Raw genomic sequence first — 25,108 nt, forward strand, 5'->3', positions numbered from 1 at the left:
TCCAAGCTCGACGTAAGTCTCCTTCGGAATGTGACCCTAGAAGAGCTGGGACAGGCAAATTAGAATTTACCGGCTTTCGGAGCTTATTGTCAAACAGGCATGGAACAGCCGTCAGGGGAAGAACCGCGTTCTAGTTATACTGCAGATGTTGGTCCGGGAAGGGAGCCCTTAAAAAGAAAACATTTTTAGTAGGAATCACTTCTATTAGAATCGGCGTTGGAGAACAAGTACTCCTACAAGTCGAGAATAAATCGGTTTAAATTTGTAGAAATTCCCGTAGTTTCAGCTCCATCACTCTCGTTTTCTCCTTTTCAGCTCTGCAGAAGAGAAAAAATTAACACAAAAGACACAAATTGTTAGCGAGAACCATAATTTGTGTTATAAAAGAACACTGCAGGCAAAGCGAAAGTTAATAAAAAAAAAAAGTAGGATGATTTCTGTATTCTTCCGAGTTAATTCCGCAATTCACTGACTATCAACGTATTTCCTGTTTGGCGTTTCTCAGTAGCTTTTGTAATTTTTTTTCGCATAAGTACGATGCCCTACATGCTGGTAGGGAACAAATCCAAGATTGATATGTTTTATTAGTATTTTCCGATTGTTTAAATTTTTTAAACCTACGAAACCGAACCAAACCTGAAGACCAATTGAGGCCCCACACCGAAATTCGGTAAGAGACGAAAAAGTTGCATAATAGACCGGAAATTTCACGTAGAAAAACTAACAGTTTTCGCGAGCGAACAAGGAGTTCTGGTGTAATTAGCATTCGACCTTCTAGGAGTTGACCACTACCCCTGACGGTTTTGGAATAACAACCCCCGTCCAACGTGCCCCGAGAAGCAGAGAGATTATGCGCCAAACTTCGTTACAAGCCACACGGCCGTTTTCGACTCATTTGCAAAATGAAAAACTTGGTACCTCCAGAAGGAGACAATTTCGCATGTATAACCATGAATCGATATATTGTCGACCAAGGAATATGTGGGCAAGCCTTGACCCCCTCACTCTGGGACACCCTGTACGTTTATCTGCACGATCCTAACATCCAGATGAGTTTTTGTCTGCACGTGTTGTTCCGGTAAGCGGTTCCGAAAACACTTTCTTATTTTTCGCCTGCAGATTCGTGCTGTCGAAGAGCTCGATCTCGCTCTGGGTTAGTTGCGCGAAAATCGAAAATCTTTAGGAAAAATTCCATCACACCTGAAATCGATCTAAACTGATTTTGCACACTAAATCCGAAGGTGTTTTCGAAACACTGACCGCCCTGATGTTGTGGAGAGCTCTTTAAATTTGAAAGTGAACAACGTGCCGAACCATCCGCGGTGTGAAAAAACAGCAAATCACTGCTAATAGCTATGTACTGAAGCAAGATAGTTAGCTATGGTTTGCTAATAGGTTGAATAATCGATACCTCTAGAGTGTGCAATATTAATGAGCTGACGAAAAAAGCGGGTTCAAGAACACGTTTTGAACGAATGGCCAAGTGGGCATAGGCAAAAGCTAAGGTTCGGCGTAATAAGTTTTTTTTTCCTCGATTTATACCAAGGTCTGATTTATATAAACCGTAGGTGGAAAACTAGGTGACTTTTTTCCATCCGCACTAAAAGTCCAACTAGAAATACGGGGTGTCCCAGAGTGAGGGGGTCAAGGCTCACCCGCATATTCTTTGGTCAAAAACATATCGATTCACGGTGATCCATACGAAATTGTCTCGTTCTAGAGAATGCCAGCCCGTCAAAGTTCCACTTTTCTTTTTTAATTTTGCGAATAAATCAAAAACGGCTGCACAGTTCGTAACGAAGTTCGGTGCATGATCTTTCTGCCTCTCGGGGCACATTGGACGGGGGTTGTTATTCCAAAACCGTCAGGGGTAGTGGTCAACTCCTAGAAAATCGAACGTTAAATACACCAGAACTTTTGTATTCGCTCGTGAAGACTTTTTTTTCTATTTTACGTGAAATTTCCGGTCTATTAAACAACTTTTTTATCTTTTACTGAATTTCGATTCGGAGCCTCAATTGGACGGGAAAAATGTAATTCTTCATTTCGACTTCTGGAACTGCGGGGTAATTGACAAGGACGCGGTCGCCAGCTCGGCTCGTTCTCGACAACGTCGCTGTCTCTTCACAAGCAAATAAAAGCATAATTTTCAATAAACAACTAATTTAATAAATGCTCAACGTGACCGTCCCGTTTTTGAGTACGGAAATTCACGCGTCGAGGAAAATTAAAGCTCATTCGTTCGCAACGCCATCGGATCGTTGCGCCCTCCATCGGCCGCCTGCAGGATTCGATTTTTTACGCGGTCTCCGTTTTGAATTTTCCTAATTTTCCAATTTGGAGATCGCCGGTTTGGAAGTCTTTCCGCGCAAACTCTCGCACTCGTACGGTGATTTCCCTGGCAGCATCTCAACGTGAGCAACGTATCTGTGTAGCCGTTTTCGACTTATTCGTAAAATTTTAAAAAAGGCGAACCGTCGACGGGCTGCATCCCCTGAGGGAGACAATTTCGTATCTAAGCACATCACCGTGAATCGATATACTTTCAACGAAGGAGTACGTGGTTAAGCCTCGATTCCCTCATTCTGGGACGCACTGTACATTTTTTCCGTCGCCGTATCGCTGATGCGGTGGCACCTACTTGAAAAAGGAAAAAAAATTAAGACTGCGTAAGGTTACCTACAACTGCGTAGAAATCATCTAATCACCTTGGGTATCCGAGAGTTCACAAAAACAATAAGTGTGTCAACAATTTTTGCATTTGACCTAATATAAAATCTTGTTTTCGTTATCAATAAAGATCGCTGCTTTGTGCGCAGTTCAAACACGCTGCGCATAACGTGCACTCGTGACTGAAAACAGCTGTGCACTTCGGCGAACACTAAGAGTGCGCACGCGCACATTCTAGCAATGAATTTTGGTCAACGGTCCAGAATTTATCGTTCCGGTAGGGGTATTTTTGCGGAAAATTGCGTATTATTTCGAAGCTTAACTCCGACTCCATCACCGGAGGTTAAAGGTGTCCTTAATCAACAGTTCGGTAAATAATGAATGTATGTACGAAACTACGTTTTATGCAGTCCACTCGTGCAGGTCTTATCGGCGATTTGAAACATGCTTTCATTGTTAATTTTATTGTTATCGAAAAGAAAAATAAATATGCATTTCGATGATTTTGGCGAGTTCGCGATTGCACCACGCGCTGGGATTTGACGACAACTGGGATACAAATGGAAAACATCAACGACGGGAAATCTCGCTGTATCCACGAAACACGGAACGTTTCCTAACAATGAGGTCGCGTATCGATGTTGACAAGTCACATCGAAATCATCGATGTGTGCTCGATCCACCCCGACACCTTGGAACAGTTTCCACCGTTCGCTCTCTACCGTCGGTTACCAGCGATCCTTGTCGTTCGTGAATGGCATTTCATGAACTATTCAAGAAGCACCAAGGCGCTGGCCAACGACTTTCTATAGACAATTCGTGGACCCGCCGTAACGACGAAAATCGGCACTTTAGTATGTAAGACCCATTACGTCGCATCCAAAGAGACCAAGACGTGTACCTAGTTCACGTCACACACTTCTCGTAAGGAAAAACCGACATACCACTGCCAAGGAAGTGTGTGTTCGTATTTGAATTGACGACTGAACGATGACAACCTACAGATTACATTTTTCATTGCCATGAGCTTCGACGAAGGTCATGGTTGGAATATGATTTGCGTTGATTGATGCGACTCCTTTGGAGAATTTTGGCTCAGTTTGCGTCCAAGGAGTCTTTGAACCAGAAGTGGTGATTGAACCGTCCCGCAGGAATTGCCGTCACCAAGTTTCAAAGATGAAATTAATTCATCGGTAACGCTGCTGAAGCACCAGATCTAGTTCAGTTAAACCCACTTTTGAACTACGATCTTACAGCTGGACCTTAGAGGCTGTACGGGGTTCCTATTAGCGTTTCATTGTGATCCTGTTTACTTGAGCTGCTGCCGCGGCAAGGCAATTAACCTAGAAAATACAGGCCATTGCCCATTATTATTGCACTACGCACCGGTCATAGTATTACGTATTGCGTGGCAAACATACACAGCGTACGTAGACGCATTACATCGAGTTGGTAAAACACGTGCTGCAGTGGATGTGTTACTCGATGAATTACTTATTCAAAAGTCAAGACGCATTTACTTTTCAAAAGTGGAGTCCCGTTTTTTGGATAATGAGGTTTGGATTGCTCCAGGTTGTGCGACGTCTCAGCTTCCATTTTCCACAGCGTGACTAATGTTCGTCTGCAAAAATCTCCAGGTTAACTGCGCGGGAAAGTCCAACTCAAGTTATACAACAGGGCCTAAGTATGTTTCCTTAAGAAATCCCGATGCGCGTGGAAAAATTCTTCATTTCTTTGAAATTTTCCTTACAACATTTACTTAGCCATAATATTTACCTAGAAAACGACATACCTCTTGATGGAGATATGAGATTAGTTGAGTTTTGTGTGAATAGCCAGAACATCTTCAGTGTAAAAAATGACGGAATTTCTTGAAGGTGCTACATCTGATTAGTTCAGTTCCGATCGTGTTTCCTGAGATTTTCCCTTGAAGATTGGCGGTTCGGTTGAACTGGTGAAATAATTTTGATCGTAGGCGTCATCATAGTAGACCATAAGAAAAAGCCACCAAATTGCAACCGCACAAACCTCTCCGCAAGCATTGGGGGTAACATACGTTGAGCTGAGTTCCCATTTCGTACCGAGCGATCTTGATAACTCTCATTTGGAGTTCCACACTTCGAACAGAAGTGTAATGGAACTTTGCGAAACAAAACTCGGGAACACTTTTGGTAGATCCTTATTGTACTGGTTTCGGCACTCACACCTTAATCGTTCACAAATTTGAAGAATGAATGGTGTAGCTATTCGAAAGAGTCCTGTGCATCTCCTCTGTGTCTCACTGTCCAACTTTCTGTCTTTTCCTTCGGGGTATCTTCAGTACCAGCATGTGGGGGTCGGCATTCATAGGCGTACCCCGGGTTTTGACAATTCGCAGGGTAATACATAGTTGGTATCTTTAAACCGTGACGTTTTGAAAGAATGGCAAAATGAGAATTTAAGGGGAAAGGAGTGAAAGGTTCTTTATGTAAGGGAGCCCTTATAGGAAAATAATGGGTTCCCAACATGTGGCCATCCCAGGGCAATCCACTAAGATAGCGTGTTGCGCAGGCGCAGCCTAGGGGTACATTACAGGTGTAGAGTGCCAAATGTTTCATTTCGCGTTGTGCAGTTCGAAAATGGACGAAGTACTCGTAAGTTTAATAATCGAGGGTTTTTACATCCGAAAAAGGAAACTCCTATTTTTTTTACTTGTTATTGTTCCAATTCATGAATTCGTTTATTTATTTAAAATTTCTGTTTTAATTACTGCGTTTCGAGCTTTTAACAAAAATGAAATTTATGGCAACTCTTTATTTTTCGAATTAAAGGGTGGAGACCTGCTTCATTGGACAATTCTAGTTTCTAGATGTTTAGGAAGTCGTACTCCGTATGACATCTAATAGATGCTCATGTGGTGGATCTCAGTATAGATTTGTATAGTGAAGCGGAGACGGCCCAGATATGTTCACATATCTGAAGAAACCTTTAACAGTTACATTATTTTGAATTACTGGCCGCTTATTGCCTAACATTTTAGTATACATACATGAATGTTAATCGAGTCGCAAGGCCCTCGGAACGACGAAACCGACATTCTTACGCACAACGTCTTTGAAAGCGAAATTTAGTTTCACAGCACACGCAAAGGAAACAATAAAAAAAAAACCTTCCATTAATATTTATCTTATTATGTCACTTCAAGTATAAACTCCACGTGTTAGATTGTTTTTTTCATCATTTACAAGTCATATTTGAATCACACGTAAAATTTCCTTACAGCCCATTATATGGGGATTATTCATTAACCAGTTGAAATATTAATCAATTATCAAAGTACGTACACATAAACCTAATTTTTCAACTAGTTATTATATGGCCGTCGGTTCCTCCAATCGTAATGCTTATCTGAAGCGATAAGGAATTAGCACTTTTTAAGGAACGATTCGTCCGTGTATTAAATTTTGCCCAAAATTTCGGTATGAAGCAACGCGCAGTCGTGCCCTTGTCAAAGGGAGGTTGTAACAATGACCTAATTGAACAAGAGACTTATTTTCTTCTAGATTCAGTTTAGAATTTTCCGCGTTTACACGGAAGTACTTACAACGAATATGAAGCAAATTATATAACTAAAAAGGGATATTGGAAGCCAATTTGCTTTATAGCGATTCCGCCAGTTACAAATGATAACTCGAATTGATTGAAAATGAAGTTAAGTACAAATACTCAAAAAATAAGCCTCGTTTAAAAAGGATTATTTTTTTAGGAAATAGAGTCCCTTTCCCATCTTATCTATTCCATATATGTTAACTTTGACTCACATTTCGAATCAGAACCTCGTTTTTCGCTTAGTTTCCTCATTAATTTGTCAATTTTATGACTATTTTGTGGCTTAATCCCTTGACGCATCAACAAATAAATTTAGACACCTGCACAAAGCAATTTCACAATCACCCCGTCTACACATGCGCAACTTTTTATTGCTATTAATTCCATACGTTGACTTTGATTCACGTTTCAAAGGCAAATCTTTCTTTTCTCTTTCTGTTTCATTTTACGTCTGCGCCCCCTTTCATAAGCTGCATCTGCGATGACCGCAAAGTAAATTTGCTTGGTAATTTCCATTTTATGATTCAATTACTTTCTTCGTATTTATTGTATCTACGCATCGTCCCTAAAAATTCCAAATTCAAAATGACCTAATTACGAGGATCTTGGATTTTGTCCGCAATACCTGAAACTATTTAATTCTGTATATATGGGTATTACGTAGCAATTTACATATAGATGACAAAGTCTAGTATCGGCGGGTTCCTAAACGTTAGCATTAACATACAAATTCGACAACTGATATAAAATTCAAGGTTTTACGTTTTCCTTGATAGTTGTAAGGTTAGTAACCTTTTCATAGGCGTAAAAACATGCGTCACTGTACATAATGATTGAAGAATAGTTTATTACTGTGTCAATAGAAATATTACATTAGCTTTTTTATTTATAACCATCTAATTTTAGGACTTATTGTTTTGGTTACGTTAATAGGAAAAGTGGGAGAGATAATAAAAGAGTACCCAAAGCTAACAACATGGCACCACCAAAGGAGGTGCCACATTGCTTCAGTTTTTTTATCTTTTTGAATTATTTCTTCCATTAACCGCTTTTTGCCGGCAATACTATCGATACCTTCCGAGGCCCTAAGTCCCATTTTAACTGAAAGGTCACCCCGTTCCATTGGTTAATGTGCTAATAGTAGAAATATTTCCGTTAATCATATGCACCCGCAGAACGCTCTAAGGGCGAAGGAATTTGGTCCGTGAGGTGGAATGACTCATTTAGACGTCGACGCCGAATGCCGTGGCATCCCTTAGCATAAATGAATGCCAAATCTGTTAAGTACGTTGAAAAAATTTATAATTAAAGAGGACGTAAAAAGGTGTTTCAGGGGAGGTTCCGTTGGGGAACGTTTTTCAGCTTTAAATTTTCGCCCGTGTGAAAAGAGTGCGGCGACCAAAAGTTAAAAACGGCTCGAACGCTTATCTAAACCGAATTTCGGATGACCCAGTTGCTTAAAAAAGAATTAAATAAATTAAACCTCTTCCTACGTGATAACAATCAAATGTTTAGATCGCCTTGAAATGTGGAAAAATTGGCAAATAACACGGAGCGCAATGCCAAACAATGGGTAAAAATGCGGGCCTTGAGTCACTTAGACGTGAAAATGTAGGGCCAAGATATGGTGTCTACGAATTATAAACAAATTTTTTGTAAAATTTATGTTCGTGATGCGTCACATCGTCACATCTATCCGATTCCAACCATCGACCTCTAAAACAATGATCATCGACAAATGTTTAAACAAGCGTTAAGTATCGTCTATTACATCATTTCGATCCCTAGATAAAAACATAAAAAATATTTTTTTTTATTGAAAAAAGTGCGTATTTGATACGTCTATGGAAGGAAACAATCAAAACAAAATTGGCAACGCCGGGAATTGAACGTACGCACATTTTCGCATGTCAAGGTCGACCGTGGAATGTTCCCCGTAAATTTTCCTTCCTGTTGCGCCGTCTCTGTCGCATTCGCGGCAGCCAGGGCAGGGACAGGTATTGGGCGTCTGTTCGCAGCGCTGGCCTGGGCCGGGCGCAGGGCCGGAATAGAAGGGGTTTGTTTGCTTTTTTCGGGTGCCGTCTAGACGGGCGAGGAGGTCAGGTCCCTGCGCTAATACCTCCACGGACAGTCTCAGATGTACCTTCTGGAGGTTTTTTTTTTTTTTTTTACCTCAAAATTTAAAGCAAGTAGTTCTAGTTCAGAGAGGATTCTTATGACAATTCGGCACCAGGGTGAGTGCCCCAAGTAAAGCGGAGCGCGTTATAGGGGTATCGTAGGGCCGAAGTTCATAAGGCGTGAAAGATTATTTGAAGACTGAGCGGCAGTCATCAATAATTTAAAAAATGTCCGGATTTTGTGGGATTTGCGCAAACCATTTTTTTGCTCAAATTTGACATAAAACTCCCCGAATTTCAATTTCTGATGTCTGCTCATATAATTCAATTTTTATTAAAAAAAACACATTTACAAAATGTTGGAATATAATGGCCATATAGCAAGGTCTGTGAATGTAAATTTCTGTTTATATTCCATACATTTCCATTTTTTTTCAATAGGTATCAAAATGTTATTGGTATTAATTTGAATCAATTAACGTGTCCTGAAAAATACTACGCCGAACAAAATTACTACTCCACGTTTTGGCCTTTATAATATTCTAATTAAATCTGATAATTTGATTCATCTAGAATCTCGTGTCAAGGTCTGGAACCAGCCTGGACGTTGGCTGATTCGTCATTACTCCGTGTCTTCCTTTATTTTGCTTCATACTCCGATAGTCATCACACCCAAACACATTTGGGACAACGTTTAGTGCCAAGAAATTGTCAGTGGCGCACCACAAAAGATTTGGTTAGGTGAAAACGTCTCTGACCCCATGGAAAATACCTTGTGTAACGTCTGGTAGAGTGAAAACATATTACCTCATGTCAGTTAATATATCTCAGAAACGTTCAGATCTGTAGGCAAAATTAGATTATTGTAATTCTCTATTATATATCGAAAACTGACAATATTCTACAAGACAAATTTAGCCAAATGTTAGTACTTTTGCAGAAATGGTATGCGGATGAAGTTCGGCCCATCAGACGAAGATCGCCCTCCAAAACAATTGGAAGTAAATCTGCCGCACATGCCAAATGAATTTTAAAAAAGCGTTTTACACAAGTGCGTTTGGAAAGTTTCCAGGTTTCCACATTCCAGAACTCCACGCGTGCAAACCCAATAGAACGATTTGATAAATTCATACCGGGGAAGCCCCAATTGGTCTTCAGGGAAATTCCCATGAAAAACTTTCTTTCCGCCGAAGTGTATTCTTATTAGTCATCCACCTACGATCTCCTCTATCTCCAATGAGACAACTTTTCAAACTTCTCACATCGAAGGAGACATCTGTAATTTATCTGTCTCAAAACGTCTCCAAAGCACTATTACTCTTTTTGAAGTGCGTGAACTTTGATCCGCACCCAGCCCCATCCGCGAAACCCAGACAACAAAACATAAATTTTAGATTTCCCATCGGGCGTCAGAACCTGGATTTTGACCCACGCCGGGGTTTCAGACGATAACGAGCCGGATCCAGGTTCGTTACACCCTCTGAAGGGCCCAAAGTTCGCGTTTTGGCCCCGTCGCGCCGTCTGTCTCACTATTCGATTGACCTTGCAAAGCCAGACCATAAAAAGGGTGTCTGCAGACGGGGAAACTTGGGACCGGATTCTGGGAAAGTGGTGTGAGGGAAAAACCTCATTGAAAAAAATTTTAAGTAGATACGAACGGTAAACCGCTTTGTTTAAGTCTGCGTCGAAGTTGGTTCGGAAGCGATGGAGGTGACTGCTCACTGTCCAATGTTTCGAGCATACTCTATGACGTCGCTTTCACCGACACGGTCCCACAATTAAGAGCTCATCACTGCTGGCTCGAACGTGATGATTATCACAAATTTGGTAGACATGGGGAGTTTATGGTATCGTTTGCAGCCTCCCACGATCGAAAATAAAAATAGCTTTTAATAGATTTTTATTTCCCCACCAATCGGCTTCAGCTTTAAGCTGCTGCCACAATTTCTGTATTCCAAAAATGTATTTTTAACTTGCCTCCGGCAAAGGCGTTTTCACAATATTACGCAACCCTTTCTGGAGATATTTCCGTGACACGTCTCTCCTCCATCGGAGTCATTACATTGAAATAAACTTTATTAGGAATTCTGTACGGACGTCACAGACCCTTTTCCCGCCAAAGGGGGCTGCACGTTTCGCCCCGCTGCTTCGGGGGTGGTTGGAGGTGGGAGAGGTCCCCCCCCTGGAAATCCGGGGCCCCGCCAAGGACGCGTCGCGATCGATGATCAAAATGGCGCCAACGACGTCTGCGACCTTCGAAAGCCCGCCAATTTGGGCGGGGGCGGCTACGCTGTTGCCGCTGATGTCTTTTGGAAGTTCGGACTTTGAGCCCTCCTTCGAGAGGTTTGCGTGGTTCGGATGACTTAGAAAATCTGTGAAACCTAATATGAGGAGTTCCCGGCGCGAGGAAAATAGATGTATTTTTAGCCTAAAGCCTAATAAACGTGCTTTGGTGGGAATGACAACTGGGAGGCTCGTCCGTTACGTTGAATTTACGGCATCAGGTCGATTACACTCAATTTATACCGGGCTAAATTTATCCGCTATAATTGTATTATATAATAGTGGACACATGTGACAATGATTCGACGAGACGTTCGCAATCGCGTTGTTATTAGATAATTTCTAGAACGGTCCTGAAAATTTAAACAAAATCTTTTATTCCTTTTGCCTGTTCGATATCTTCAAAGGAAGTAGACAAAAGAATCGGGGCAAAAATGACGCATTTGCATGTCATTAATTTGTGCAAGTTTTTTGCATGGCTAATGGAGGTATTTTCAGGGAAATAGCGGATGCCTCCACGATTAAGCCGATGCATATTTCATAACTAATAAACTGATAAACACTTATGTCACACACGCACACTGCTTGTCGCGTAATAATGGATTGTTTAAACATCGTGAGGTAACAACATGACGCAGCAGTATTTTTTTTAATTCCGTCTCGTTTCTTGATGTCTCCGAGGACGGGTAGTTAATTTTCCTATTTACGGAGCTCCGGGATTATCGTCTTCAGAGGTAACTGGTTGCGTATGAACGTAGAAAGAAGAGTGGAAATTATTTCGTATTATGAATGCAGCTCAGTTCCTGAAGCAAAAAAGTCTTACACGATTCCGAGTAAAAGTTTAAATGTATTCAAAAACGCGAACAGTCAGTACTGTGTGACCAATGGAGCATGGCGTTAGATGAGTCGGAGCTTGTGTGATTTCACCAGAAAATCGAGCTTTTCGACGAAGAAATTAGGCGAGTTCATAGACCTTTCACCATTCCACTCCCATACTCGCCGTTGACGAAACAAATCAATACCGGAGCTTTTCCATAAAGCTGGTCCATACATAGATATATGCTCGCCTGAAACTTGCACAAGCCAAACTTTTTCAAAAGATTTACAACAGTATTGTATCGCAACGTCAAGCCGACCGTTCTGATAAGGAAGTCTCTTTCTCAGTTTGCTTGTAGTCATTTCTCACAGTACCAAGAACAAACATCTTCTCATGCATATTTCATATTTTAATAATTTGCATCCCCCAACGTCCGAGTCATACATTAGAATGCTTTTAAAATTACTCCACTGTACCCCTCTCATCAATCAAATGTCTCTATTATTAATGGCTATCTAATAGATTTCGGAAACCGAGAATTTCAGTTGATATCATGTCTTGGCAACTATTGCAAATTTTCGAACGCCTGGTCTAGCTCGACTCTGGCGAGGTCATTCACCGATTACGTCGGTCTATTTGGAAGATTAGAGCTTTTTTGTTTGTGTTTCACCGTTGAAAAGAGAGGTTAATCGCTATATATAGGTCGCTAATTGCTACTTAGGTCGCATGAGTCGTCGCTTCTACAAAAGCTCTGACTTAACACGACCTCAACCGAACGGCAGCACCGCCCCAAACCACTTTGCGCGTAATCCGTGATTTTTAGGCCTAGAATACCGGATGACGCAAGATTGTGGCGAATTCGCGCCTACTAATGGATTAAAATCTTTGATCGGTCGTACTTAACAGATATCGGCTTCAATCCGTCCCTTCTAGAGTGCGTTACTGGTAGGCCGGGCCTACTAAGTTGATCGCAGGTCACGTGAGGCCGGTAGTTTTGGGAGCGCATTAACACCTCCACTAAAAAAATCGATTATTAGTGGAAGGTTAAAAAAATTAGCGATATTATCCCGGGCGGCAAGAAATATTAACCTCCTACGATTAGAGGTCGCTGAACGCTTGATTGAGTTTCGAAAAATAGAAAGGGATTAGAGGATTTTCACGCCTGGAGACGAAACGGGAACGCGGGGGGCTGTTAATAAGTAAATACGTAACGTTAACGAGTCTACACAGGGCCATAAGGAAAACATAGTTTTTTACTGTCAGGGCCGTGGCTCAGAAAGTTCACTCGGGCAATTTGGCGTTGGGTGTGCAACTGTAGCAAACAAGAATAATTTGTCATCTATGTTTAGGTACTCATGCACACTATTAGATGGCTGTTGAGGGTGAGTGATTGACGGCAGATGCGCACCGATAACTCGACTGAAGTGTCTCGCGAAATTTTAACATGGGGAAATCGACGTGGAAATGTTTCGATCGAAACAAACTGTTGCCAAGACTTTCCATTGATAAATATCGGGTGGCAGAGGCATTTTTAAGTTACGATCTCGAAACGACAACTAGCAGTCCTACCTAGAGTCCTGAAGCGACGGCTTCGACCTGCAAGGAAAATTACGGAATTCTCTTGTCTTCACTGCTTGACTCTGTCAAACATGACTACGTTTAACCCGGCCGCAAGGCCTATGTTAAACATGTATTTTCTTTGAACGAAATGGCGTTGAATGACACCTTTAGTGTCACCTGTCTGTTTTTGTCTCGTGTCTAAGTCTGAGGTTGACAGACGTCAAGGATATTATTAGTTGTGCGGAGGAATGATGGACAGACGTACAAATCCGTGATGAAATCGTAAAGTTTTATTTAAAATAATTCGTCCATTATTGTCTTAACGCAAGAAGCATTTCGCAGAATCTACGATCGCTGAAGGACAGGATGGATGTTATTAAACTCCGGTGCAAGCCGCTGATGTATCAAATATTACAGTCGAATAACGACGAAAGACTTTGATGACCGAAGCTTTTCTATGCAAACTGGCGGTGATATAATCGACCTACCTTTAGATGGCCAGTTAGTGCTCTAATGGACGTTGATCCACTTACCCAGATAAACTAGTTATAACGAATTAAGGACCACTTCTATAAATGTTCATAAAATTATTTCTATGCATTTTTTAATTTGCCAAATGTGGCATTTATTAGGAAATTATCAGGGTTAAACATGACACTTAGTTTTTAAAAATTGAACAGAAAATGGTAGATATTTTAAAGAATTACTACGAGAATTTCATTTTTTAATAAATTGTATTGTTAAAATAAACTTGGCTAATGCAATAAACAAAGAAAATTAGCGATGATCTGATGTCCGTCTGGGCCTAGAGTTGAGTAGGCTCCGTATCGTTTCCCGCGGAATGTTGTTCCATTTCTCCCGGGCATTTCTGCCGAGTCATCTAAACTTTCGGTAATTGGACGATCTCTCCACCTTCTCTGCAAAACATCCCAGGAATGGGGTTCAGGTCTGAAGAATCGACTGGCCACTCGAAAACTTCGATAATGTGCTCCTGAAAGTATTGCGGTACTGATGGGGCGGCGTGCGCGCTCGCATTATCTCGTTTAAGAACGAAATTTGGACCTTCTTCTACTACAAATGAGGCCACGTAAGGTCCCACAATGTCTTCTAGGTACGATTCCACTTCGAAAAATATACCAAACTGTGCGCCTGGTTAAAGTCCCCCGCCCTACATAATGGAGCCCCCCCCCCCTCCGATATGGACAGTTTCTCTCAAATTTGGCGGTAAATATCGCTCACCTGCGTCTCCGTGTTTGAATGCGTGCGATCGACATCTTTGATCTCGATCTGTGAGGAAAACACGTCTCCACCGGGCCATGTCTTAAAGGCGACTAAATTGCAAGCATAATAACAAGTGGTCCTTAATTCGTATTGACTAGTTTGAATTACGTCACGCATTTTGGCTCTTAGCTTCGCTGGTTCGCTTAAAACTGGCTTTAACGTACGAAGCTGCGTGCCAATCATTAACCAGCCAATGGAGCAGTGTTCCAAATCTCTAAGAACTGTTAGGTAACGTTTCGTGTACGAAACTGAACATAAAAGAGATGCACTTCTGTGTTTCATTTAGACGAATAAAGGTAAAACCATCTACATCGAAATGGGGAGATCAGTGAAAGCATTCGTTAATGGAAACGCTTATTTGGAAATAATATAAGTCATTTGGCCAGAATGCCTTCGGGTCCGACTTAGTGGGGGCGATTTGTTCAAATTCCGTGTCGGGCACATAAGCTTCAGAACAGCATAACAATTCCGTAAATAATGACGGCGGTTTAGTTATGGTGATCTAAGGACGTGGTCTACTATAATTTGTATGTCGTTATAATGGACAAGGTTGGATAAAGGGAACGCGATGAAGGAATTGCATTGGAGAGTCTTTTGCGGAAACTATTCCTTTGCAATACTATTTAAAGGGATCGAATGATGTGCCGCTCGAGCTTCCACTGTTTGAATAATTATTTCTGCCTTAAATCTGACTTCCACTTAAAACCGAAACGCTTGCTCCCCTTTCAAATGCAGCAAAGAAAATAAATTTTCAAGCAGAAAGGTATAAATAAGGCCCTTCATTGAAAAGAGTCCGGATCACCGGGCAGATGTTACCGGTTTGCAAAACTGAAAAGAAATTATACCTGAGCTCCAGAGAAATTCAATGTTCTTTTGGAAAAAGCCATTATCCTCGAACATCAGCGGGTAACGAACACTTGGTACCTAATAAATCCATTGTATCCCAGTTCCTTCTCTGTATCTCGCCTCGGGCCTTCTTTTTATCATCTCCAGCAATTGTTATTGTTGTGCGTACCGAGAAAGGTTTGCAGGTACTGTTAGACAAGGATGGAAGAGACACAATGTACAATGGCGAAGGGTGAGGAAAATAGGCACGAATTTCTCCTATTAAAAGTACACCTTCACACTTCCTGTATTTTTAAATAGGTGGGTCGCATCACACCTCGATGACGTTGCGGATCGGTGCATGCAATAGAGAGAGAAATTTATTGCGAACTGGTGTTAAAGCTGATCCGGTTGATATTTGATGCCTCGTTATAAAAAAAAAAACGTTATTATAGTCATCCGGACAATTAAAGGAGGCGGAAATGCGCATAGAAGAAATTCACATCTTCGGATTAGTCTTTGAACCTTTGAGAAGGAACAAGTTTATAATGAATCCGCTTGCAATTTTAGGCTTTCAAAGATCCTAATCTAATAGGCGGCATCTTATGGTTCCGATTCTCGGAAGGACCCTCAAGACAGGTTAATGCTTTTTTTCGCAGGTAAAAGGTACTTATTAAAATATTCCAAAACTAGTTTTCAATGGCGTTTCAGGACCAAAATTGAGGACTTCGGTGAGCGATTTAATCTGGGCAGTTGCTGGAAGTCCTAATTCTTAGATAACTAAAATTAAACGAGAGGGTATTAAACTTTTTCGGTTCGGCTCTAAGTTGTGTCAGAAAGAAAACGGGACTTCAGGAAACACGCCAACATCTATCAAAGAGAAGAATTTCGTTATTATGCCGTCCGATTAAGCAGGTTTTATGGCATCGGTTTATGGTTTAGAGGAACATAAATTTAGCAGCGTTTCGCCATATTACCATCGCTTGAGCATAACGCATGCGGCGGACAAGGGACGGGAATGTGTGTCACTCAAACTGGATAACTCAATAGGAACACAAACAGTCGAACCTATCAAGACGTTTCCAAGGAAGCTGCCGTTCCAGAAAAGCGTTTTACTGGCACCCCAATTACCAGTCATTAGCCAATTGGCAAACGGCGCTTGACCCAAAATCTCGAGAAACCGTTTTCCAGAATAGTTCTCTAGCCGGTTCTCTAAAATAATACATTAGGAAATCGGTTACTGCCAAGAGCTGGAACTAATAGGAAAGTTTTCGATATCTTTCCGATTTCGACTTCGGACCGAATGTTTCCAGAAAGTTTCGATTCCATAGACACGTCCTTATCGCGCTTCCTGTTGCAAGCTTTTCGAGAAAATATAGAGCTGTGGATAAGATAACCTCTCGATTATCGAAGGATTTATAATATTCTTGTTGACTTGAGTTGTTCAACACTATCCACCACTTTATCAATCCCGTCGGCTCGACGTACGCGCCGCTGTCATAATGATGATAACTGGTTAGCTCTAACTTCAAAAAAGAAACTGACAGTTTAATGGAAAACGGTGTAGACGTGAAACAATACCACTTTGGCAAGGTAGTCCACGATGCAGTTTGAAGGGGACACGATGATTGATTCAAAAGTGCATACGAGCGGGTACTGCCAACTGCGTGTTCAGTTTTTTTCCGCTGCATTCATGAAATTAGGAATATCTAGAATGAATAATTCCGCCAAGACGTACGCCGTTAAGCTCCCACCGTCCACGTTAGTACCGTGCGAGTGTGTACATGGTCGTACCGAAATACGATTTTCGGAGATCTTTGTGCGTTTCGGTAAAGTTACTCGCGGCGATATGTCTATTATTATATAGGTACAACTGGTGGATGCGCTTGGAAGTACTATTAACAAGTGGCTGCAAACATTCGAAGATGCCACTTCAAGAGAATTTGAGACTCTTCACATGGTCAACTACTGGACGGCTTTTCTCATCTCTCTCTCTTGTCCTTCCTCTATAACATTTACGATTTACGATATCTTACCCCGCGCGTATGGACAAGTAAAATAAGTCGGCCCATATAGCGGGGGCACCAGATTGGGAAAGCCGAAGGTTTGCCGCAGCTGACGAGGAAACCGCGAGAGAAAAAAACAGGATCCGCTGGGTTTCTGTGGGAAAAAAGGAATTTTTTTTCTTGCCACCTGTTTTACCGACATTTATGTGCCTCATTTCGAAACAAATTTGCGCTAAACTGCGTACTTTTCCTGGCAAAATGTAAACGACGAAGTTGTATTTGACTTTCTGATTTTTTCCTCTGGGGACATCTAAAAAAGGTGTCTATGAAAGACGACCTCGTCCGATCCAAGAACTTGGCTAAAATTCGAATTTGGAAAGAACACGGTGGGAACCAGGGAGGGAGCAATGAGAAGCGCAGCACCATGCGTTTCCGCCAGAGGCTAATGGAGGCGCTAATGGGAAATGATGCGGTTAAATATGCAAACGCTTTAAAATGGAATTGCAGTGATACATTTCGACAGGGGAGGAGAAATCGTGCAGTAGAAGGAAGCTGCTTATGAGAAAAAAATGGGAAGAAATTAAGGGGAATTTAAAGCCGACCGATTCATGGAAAGTGAAGAAAATGCTCGGAACAGATCTATCGTGAAAGGAGTAACTTGAAAAACAAAATTTTACGGGGTGATTTTACGTCTGTTAGTGACGTGCACTCTTAAATACATAATGAGATCGTCAATAGAGGTAAATGTCGAAGAGTGACGCGAGCGTTGGTTAGGAAGATACGAAATCCTGACGTTACTCACATTCGCCATTTCGTTACAGTCAATTTACCGGCAGAAAATGTTTTTCCCCGGTCGAATTATACCTGGAAAACGGAAGGTTTGGTAGTCTGCTGGCTCTTCCTTACCACTTTCTACCGCTTTAAACAATTTGGATACTGCCACCTGTGCCTTTTTTTTTTTTAATTTTTTTTTTAAGGAAAAAAGCGATTTGAAATACCTTGCACTTGGCTAGATGTTTGTTTGATGATCCAACCCGAGCAAACCGTAAGTAAACGGTTACTAGCTATTATGACAGTACACGTTGACTGGCGTGCAAACATTGTTGCTAAAGTGGTCGATGACTGCTGAAAATGTTCTGCAAGTCCGTTATGGGGTCGCCCCAGTGCGGAATGTGAAAGGAACTGAGAGGATCGACCTCCGTGCAGGATCATCTCCGACAATACGACATTCCTATCGGTTTCGAGTCCGTGGCTCTCGAATAAGATGCTTTGCCTTTAGAGGCTGCCTGCTTATTGATAATTGATTTAATTAAATTAGCGAAGAGGTGTGCAGAACCTGCTTTCTATCGAGTCGAGTGAGGCGACGCGAGGATGGCAGAAGTATTGAAGTTGCAGCAACTGCTACATTACTTACTCCTGCCACTAACGTAGGGCGCCTTTGAAGGCGTATATCATCAATTACCAGCCAGTGTCAGAGGCTCGCTGCCCATTTTAACCCGACAGTGTCGTATTACGTTCATCGATAAGCTCTAAGCAAGAACCCGTGGCAGAAATTCCCCTGACGAAACCCATTAATCACGCCCACAAAGCCGCCGAATAAATCCACGACAATTAGTTCTGTATTACTCACTTTAAACGCCGCTGGATCGCGGTAGATTCTAAAAATAAACGTTTCAATCTGGAACCACCGGGACAACTAACGACGACGGGTTAGGCCCAAGTGCCGCCAACTTCTGGATAACTGCATCCCTGTAATCCCATTTTCACAGGCAATTGCAACACACAACATGATTTAATCCGTAAAATTAATTATAGCGGAACACTTTCGCGTTAATGTGGCATTTGGCCAGCTCACAAAATTTGGTTTGTTAACCCTAGGCAGACAGCTACCATTTTTTAGCATCGTTTGTATTCCGGCTGTTAATTTTAATTCATAGGACGCAAAGCCCTTTTCATTAACAGTGAGTTTCAGGGTTGAATTTCATATCGATTTGAACTATACAGGTAGCAGGCAAAGACCTTCGTTTTTGCGATAGTTATTACGGAGATTAATTGGTCTCGGTTAGTCCAATGGTGCCTATCTCGGTGCGCTAAAATGGCAGAAGAAAAAAAGGGCGCGCACTTGCACTGCACCTATTTTTGGAAATTAGTTTTTTTTTTTTTTAATTAGATCGAGTAAGAAAAAAGTTCATTTGTAATGCAACATAGTGCACAGCGAAGATTTCTGGACCCGATGAACAAACAAATATATATATACAGAGTGTCTGGTGACTCGACGGCTATAAGCCGAGGGTGAGTTCTTTGACGAACTTCCAATCGAAAATGTCTAAATAACTTACGTCCGGGAACGCCTCTTTCCCAAGGTTTTCAATTACTCATTGTTTTAAAATATATTCATTTCCACTTATACCAGTGGCGTCCGTGTGGCCATGCGCATGCATATTTATAATGAAAAAGTGGTTCGCCGCTGATTTTTCAACATGACCATTTTTTGTTTCAGTATTCGATTAGTTGTCAATTGAAAGTTCTCTTGGTATTGCGAGTGTCGCACGAGTAGCGGTTTGTGAGATAAAAATTAATTTCCAACTCCTGTACCTAGCTTCCGGAAAAGCGGCATAGTTGTTGGAAATGCGGCTCTGTGGCTGCAAACGGATTTTCCAAAAGCCCTTGAACGATGTGCGTTTCGAGTAACAAATATTAATAAATAGTGTTGCCATAATATTAATAATACGGCAGCAGCTGCGATAGGGACCGTTTCGACATAAAATAAGTAAAATGAAAAAGTACACTCTGTATTTTGGAGACGAAGCGCTTTCGGACAGAGGTTATTGAGACCTTTTGGACTGGAAATTCATTAAGGAATTCACTCTTAGCCTGTCGCCGTCGAGCCACCGGACACCCTGTATAAGTCCTTTCACCTCTATGGGTGTAGCAGGCCTTGTGAAGCCATTGATAATAATTGTATCACAATGATATGCACATTATTTGACATTCGAGCGTTACCTCACTAACGCGTTTCTGAGCTTAAATTCGTCATCGCTCTGCGGCTGGCTTTGCCTTGGGTAGTGGACGCTCCAACATCCAAAAAAAACCCTTTACCTCATAATAAGTTTAAACACTTCTTTAATCGACCTTAATTCTAATCGCCAAACATCTCTTGTTACAGAAGAAGACGAGGAAATTGACGTAGTCTCCGTCAGCGACAAATTTACCAATGCCAGTCGAATCGCTCTATCGTTACCCAACAACCCCTCATCCAGTGACAAACACCACTTGCAAAAGAGAGTGGCCACCGCCATGTCGAAGAAGCGCACCAACAACGGCATCAAGACCATCCTCCCGGTGCGAAGCTCCAACAGTCCATCCTGCTCCACCTCAGCTCCGGGTAGGCGTGGTGTCAAAAGAGGCAGAGGTAACAGAAACAACAGCAGCCACAAACGGAAACGGCCGAACGTTGCCGAAGGTGAGCCGACCGACAAGCGCCATCTGCACAATGACATGGAGAGGCAACGGCGCGTGGACCTGCGCATAGCTTTCGACAATTTGAAGAACGTAGTCCCCGAAGTATCCGGTACGAAGAAAATCGCGAAAGTGAACATACTTCTGCAAGCTGCCCAGCACTGCTACTATTTGACTGAATCTAACGTCAATTACATCAAGCAGCTGGAAGACCTTAAGAAAAAACAGTCTTACCTTAGGTCGAGACTGTCGCAGCTCAGGCGGAACTTAGCCGCCAGACGCTAGAGTGCGTCTCGATTGTATATCGTAGTTACTGAGACGCGCGTTTTTCGTAATTCTCCCCGTTGCGCGTGCGGTTATTAGGCCACATTGGCTTTTAGGACATGCGCAATGCGGATTCAGGCGTTAGCGCAATTTCCTTTAGTATACGATGCGAGAAATGCAGGTTCCAGGCGCAGTTTTCGATCTCGATCGAAATTCAAACTTTTCTGGACAACAAGCTACAAAAGTTGTAGCCGAAAAACTTTCTTTTGAGTCTCCTTGAGATCGCAGAAGGTTAGGTCAATTTAATTTTGGAGCGGCACCGAGGTATTTGTTTGATTTACTCTTTATATTCTACAATTACCATCAACCACTAGTGAATTAATTCAATAACATTTTTGTGTGTTTTTTTTTTGTATTTTGTTTATATTTACTGTGATTTAATTAATATAATGATAAAATGAATAGGGGAAAGAATACTATTTTTCGTTTCTTATGTTACGGCACTTGTTAATTTAGGTGGTAAGGATTTTTTTATATAGAAATGTTTTTAGTTTACTTTTATAGGGTGTCCCAACCAATGCCGGGTGCTAGTAATGCGTCTAATCAGTTTTTTGTCATGGTTTGCTCACCCTATATAGTATTGTTTTAAAAAAATTTGTGATGAAATGACATACGAATGTGATATCAGTTTTTAATGTATTTTCTCAGCTACTTTTACAGCGATTATAGCAGGATCGTTCTTCGAGTCGAATTTATCTTACCTCTTTTTGTTAATTACACAAATCATTCTCTATTGAAATAGTTTCTGATCGACGTATGGTCATTTCCCTTTCTTTAGTGTTTTCGTGTTTCATTAATTTAGAATTGAAATCTTTTTAAATTTGTTCTGTTGCAACATTCGTTTCATATCGTTTTAAGCTAAGAATGGAAGGTTTTTGTTTTGTTTGCAATAAACGTATAAAGAGTGTGTCGATGACAGGAAACAGCATGTTTAGTAGATATGAAACGCGTAATGAAAAGAATTTCATATTGTATTTAGTGCGAATTTACTTCTTAGGGGACATCTTTAAAAGATAAACTTTCAAACGTTCGTAACTGATAAAAACTTGCGAAACCGATCCCATTTTTTTATCAGTCAGGAATGTTGTAAATACCCTTTTAATGAGAAACTTGCTTTTTAGAATACCACTTGTTGCTTTTTAATTTGTAAATATTCGTCGAGTTTTTCTTTATTATCAATTATTCTTTATTAACAATGCAAGTTTATTATATGTAAATATTATAATTCATAGTAAGGTTTTTTTTTTAGTTTAAAGCATTTAAGCTTAATTTTAGGGTTTTAAATTTTGTTATCGATTCATTATTAATTAGCACTAAGGCGTTTGATGACGCGGGAATCGTTTCAGTTTTGGTTCTATCGAATGCAGTTAACTGTTTCACCTTCGGACGGATATTTGTTGCTGTCAATAGTAACTGCTACTGTTGAATGTGACATTTACCGTCGGACCGCGCATTTCGAGCTATAAAATCTCCCAATGACCATTATTTCCCAAAGAAACGTGTTTTAAAATTAAGTTTTGTAGTATGCTTTCCCCATTAATCAGATAATTGTCTGATTTAACACGATCGGAACAGAAACCAACTCCAAAATTTTTTCATCTTGCGGGACAAAATTAGTGTTTGTGCAATTTAATGCCGAGTTTCCCCCAATTCGATGTAGTCCACCGAGATGATGTTGATGTGTTTCGAAAATAAAAATTGAATTAATCTCAGATTGTGCGGAACAACTTTTTTGATGACTTCACCGATTTTCCTCTTCGCACCCACTCTATTTTAGTTCTTCCCCCGATGTTAGGAGAGTCAGTCAGCTTTGCATCAAAATTAACAGTTTCCAAAACTGTTAACCTTTGGAAAGCTTTTTAATGTCTTTTTTCCATTACACACAATCCCGACTGTACGCGGAATTACACTTTTTTTACATTTGATTTGTGCAATTTGTAACCGAAAAACGCAGTTCGTTTCGGCAATTGAATGCACGTAGCTTTATATTTTCGCAAAGCAAATCTGAGAGATAAACTGAGAAAATAAGGAAATCGGAAAAGGCGATGCCCGAGTTTAACCCAAGATGTTGTGAAAGTCTTCAGTTTAAGCTTGATCCAAATTGGCCGTTAGTGGTGTGAGTAAGGAAGATTATTTTGTACGTGTATCCATGCGCAACTTATTATACTCGAGCTTGAGTACTCAAACAAGGCAGTTATTGATCATATTAATCTTGAAATTTGTTCGTAAAAACCAACAAGAGATTTCCGAATATTTGGTTCCAGAGGACCAATCACTTTCGTATAAAAGACATAATGCATTGACGCCACTTGATGTGTTTGAAAGTGCCAAAACCGAAATACCCATTGCTCAATGTGTTTTATAATAAATATAGTTACTGTGTAAACAAGCTTACTGTACTGGGGCGAATCTTGGGATGACTCCATTATATTAAGACTATCTGTACAGTAATTAATGCGACTTGAAGTTGGGGTGCAGTTAGCTTAGTTACGCTATGAACGTATAGTTTTGTTAAATATTATAATTATTATTAGTGTTTCAATTATATATAATGATTATTTTATTCGAAGCTGCGTGAAAAATTTACTTTTTGCATCAGATCAGTGGGTTTTTCCCAGCTACACAAAGGAAAACAGGAAAGCTCATATCCACTACGTGTTCTTTTCTGGCGTGAGTTTTCCATGCAACTTCGATTTTATTATTAATTAGCTGACATAGTAGAAAGAAAAAGGTATTTGCGCACGAGCATATAATTTGTTCAAATAGATGTATGTTTTAAAAATATTGATAAGTCTTCCGATGCGCAGATGCCAATTTATTTATAACGAAGTCGTGAGAGATAAAGAGAATTGTTGTGTTCATAATATTTTACAGTATTTTATACTTTTTGATAAAATATTTAATAAAAAGCTATATAAAAAAACCGAAGCAAAAAACCAATTGAAAAATAACAAAAAAAGTAGAAAAAGTTGTAGAAACTGACAAAAAATCGTTAACTGATTGTGATAATTTTTAAATAAGACGAGTAGTAGCAATGAATTTTTTTATTAATAATAAATAAATAAAATAGGAAATAGTACCACTCTCACTGGATTTTTCGCTCAATATTTAATTTGAAGGAATCTGTACCTGCCACTGACCTCGCTGTTAACCAAAAAATTATAAAATTACAAAATAACAGGAAAGTTACATAAAAATTAATTACAATCTTCAAACTGGATCTGCCTACCGAAGAATTGCTCGATATTCTTGAATTTACTCCCGTGCCTTTACCTATAATTAACAGTCTCGAATGCTAATATGTAACCGAAATTTGGGACAACGTGCTTGATCAATACCAATTTGGGATCCAGTTTTGTTATTGTAATTACATATAAGGATTGTTACACCCGTTTGAATATAGTCGTCTTACTTATCAAAAGAAAATGTGAGTGAATTTGTACCACAGGGCAATTCTCTATATGCTTAGCGACATCTAGGCACCTAACTATCGCATTATTAATATTGGTTTAGCCCTAATACGTTAAACTTGTTATTTTGTACTTATAATCCAAGGTAAAGTTGTAATTATCCATAATATATTTGGATTTTTTAGTTCCTAAGTTTTAAAAAATATAAATCTGCTTAAAAAATTGTTTGTTTTTATTTCCGTTCTATTCTTGTACCGTCCTTAATTCCCTCTAGCTTTACGTAGAAAATATGTGTATTTTCCCAACTCGTGGGATTTCGTCCACCTATTATACCGAACGATCTTCTTACACAAATGAGATATATAAATAATTCAAGAACATAACGGATGAGGTTTGAGAAGCGCTTGATGCACTTTTATGGCCCAAACAGGGGCGTAGTCAGGCCCGAATTTAGGGAAGCAAAATTTTTCATTTGCGTTTTAATACATTTTCAGATAAATACTTATTTAAATGCATGCCAAAAGCGGCCGACGCACTCGTCTAAATTAAAACGAGCCGTGCAGGATATGCAAAGCTCCGCTCAAAGTTCTGATTTGTTCTGCGGCGATTTTTGATGTCCACGTAAAAATGACCGTTGTACATTTTCTCACGAGTCCTACCATTTTAGGCGTGAAATTTTCTCCGGTACAATGGCTCACTTGTTCGATTTCGATTTACCTTTTTCCCGCACTGTATTCGAATACAGTTAAAACGTGACACTTTGATGAG

General features: G+C 40.4%; 1 protein-coding gene across 1 annotated transcript in view; it reads left to right on the forward strand.

The window, feature by feature from the left end:
• LOC136346836 (uncharacterized) overlaps window positions 1-23,454 on the forward strand; it is an 81,538-nt gene extending 58,084 nt beyond the window's left edge. The window contains exon 3 of the mRNA XM_066296314.1: window positions 20,314-23,454. Coding sequence (XP_066152411.1) covers window positions 20,314-20,891 — 578 coding nt within the window. The 3' untranslated portion in view covers window positions 20,892-23,454. The remainder of the gene's footprint in view (window positions 1-20,313) is intronic.
• Window positions 23,455-25,108: the final 1,654 nt, after the last annotated feature.

Source organism: Euwallacea fornicatus, chromosome 24, assembly GCF_040115645.1.
Source record: "Euwallacea fornicatus isolate EFF26 chromosome 24, ASM4011564v1, whole genome shotgun sequence".
Classification (NCBI taxonomy): Eukaryota; Metazoa; Arthropoda; class Insecta; order Coleoptera; family Curculionidae; genus Euwallacea; species Euwallacea fornicatus.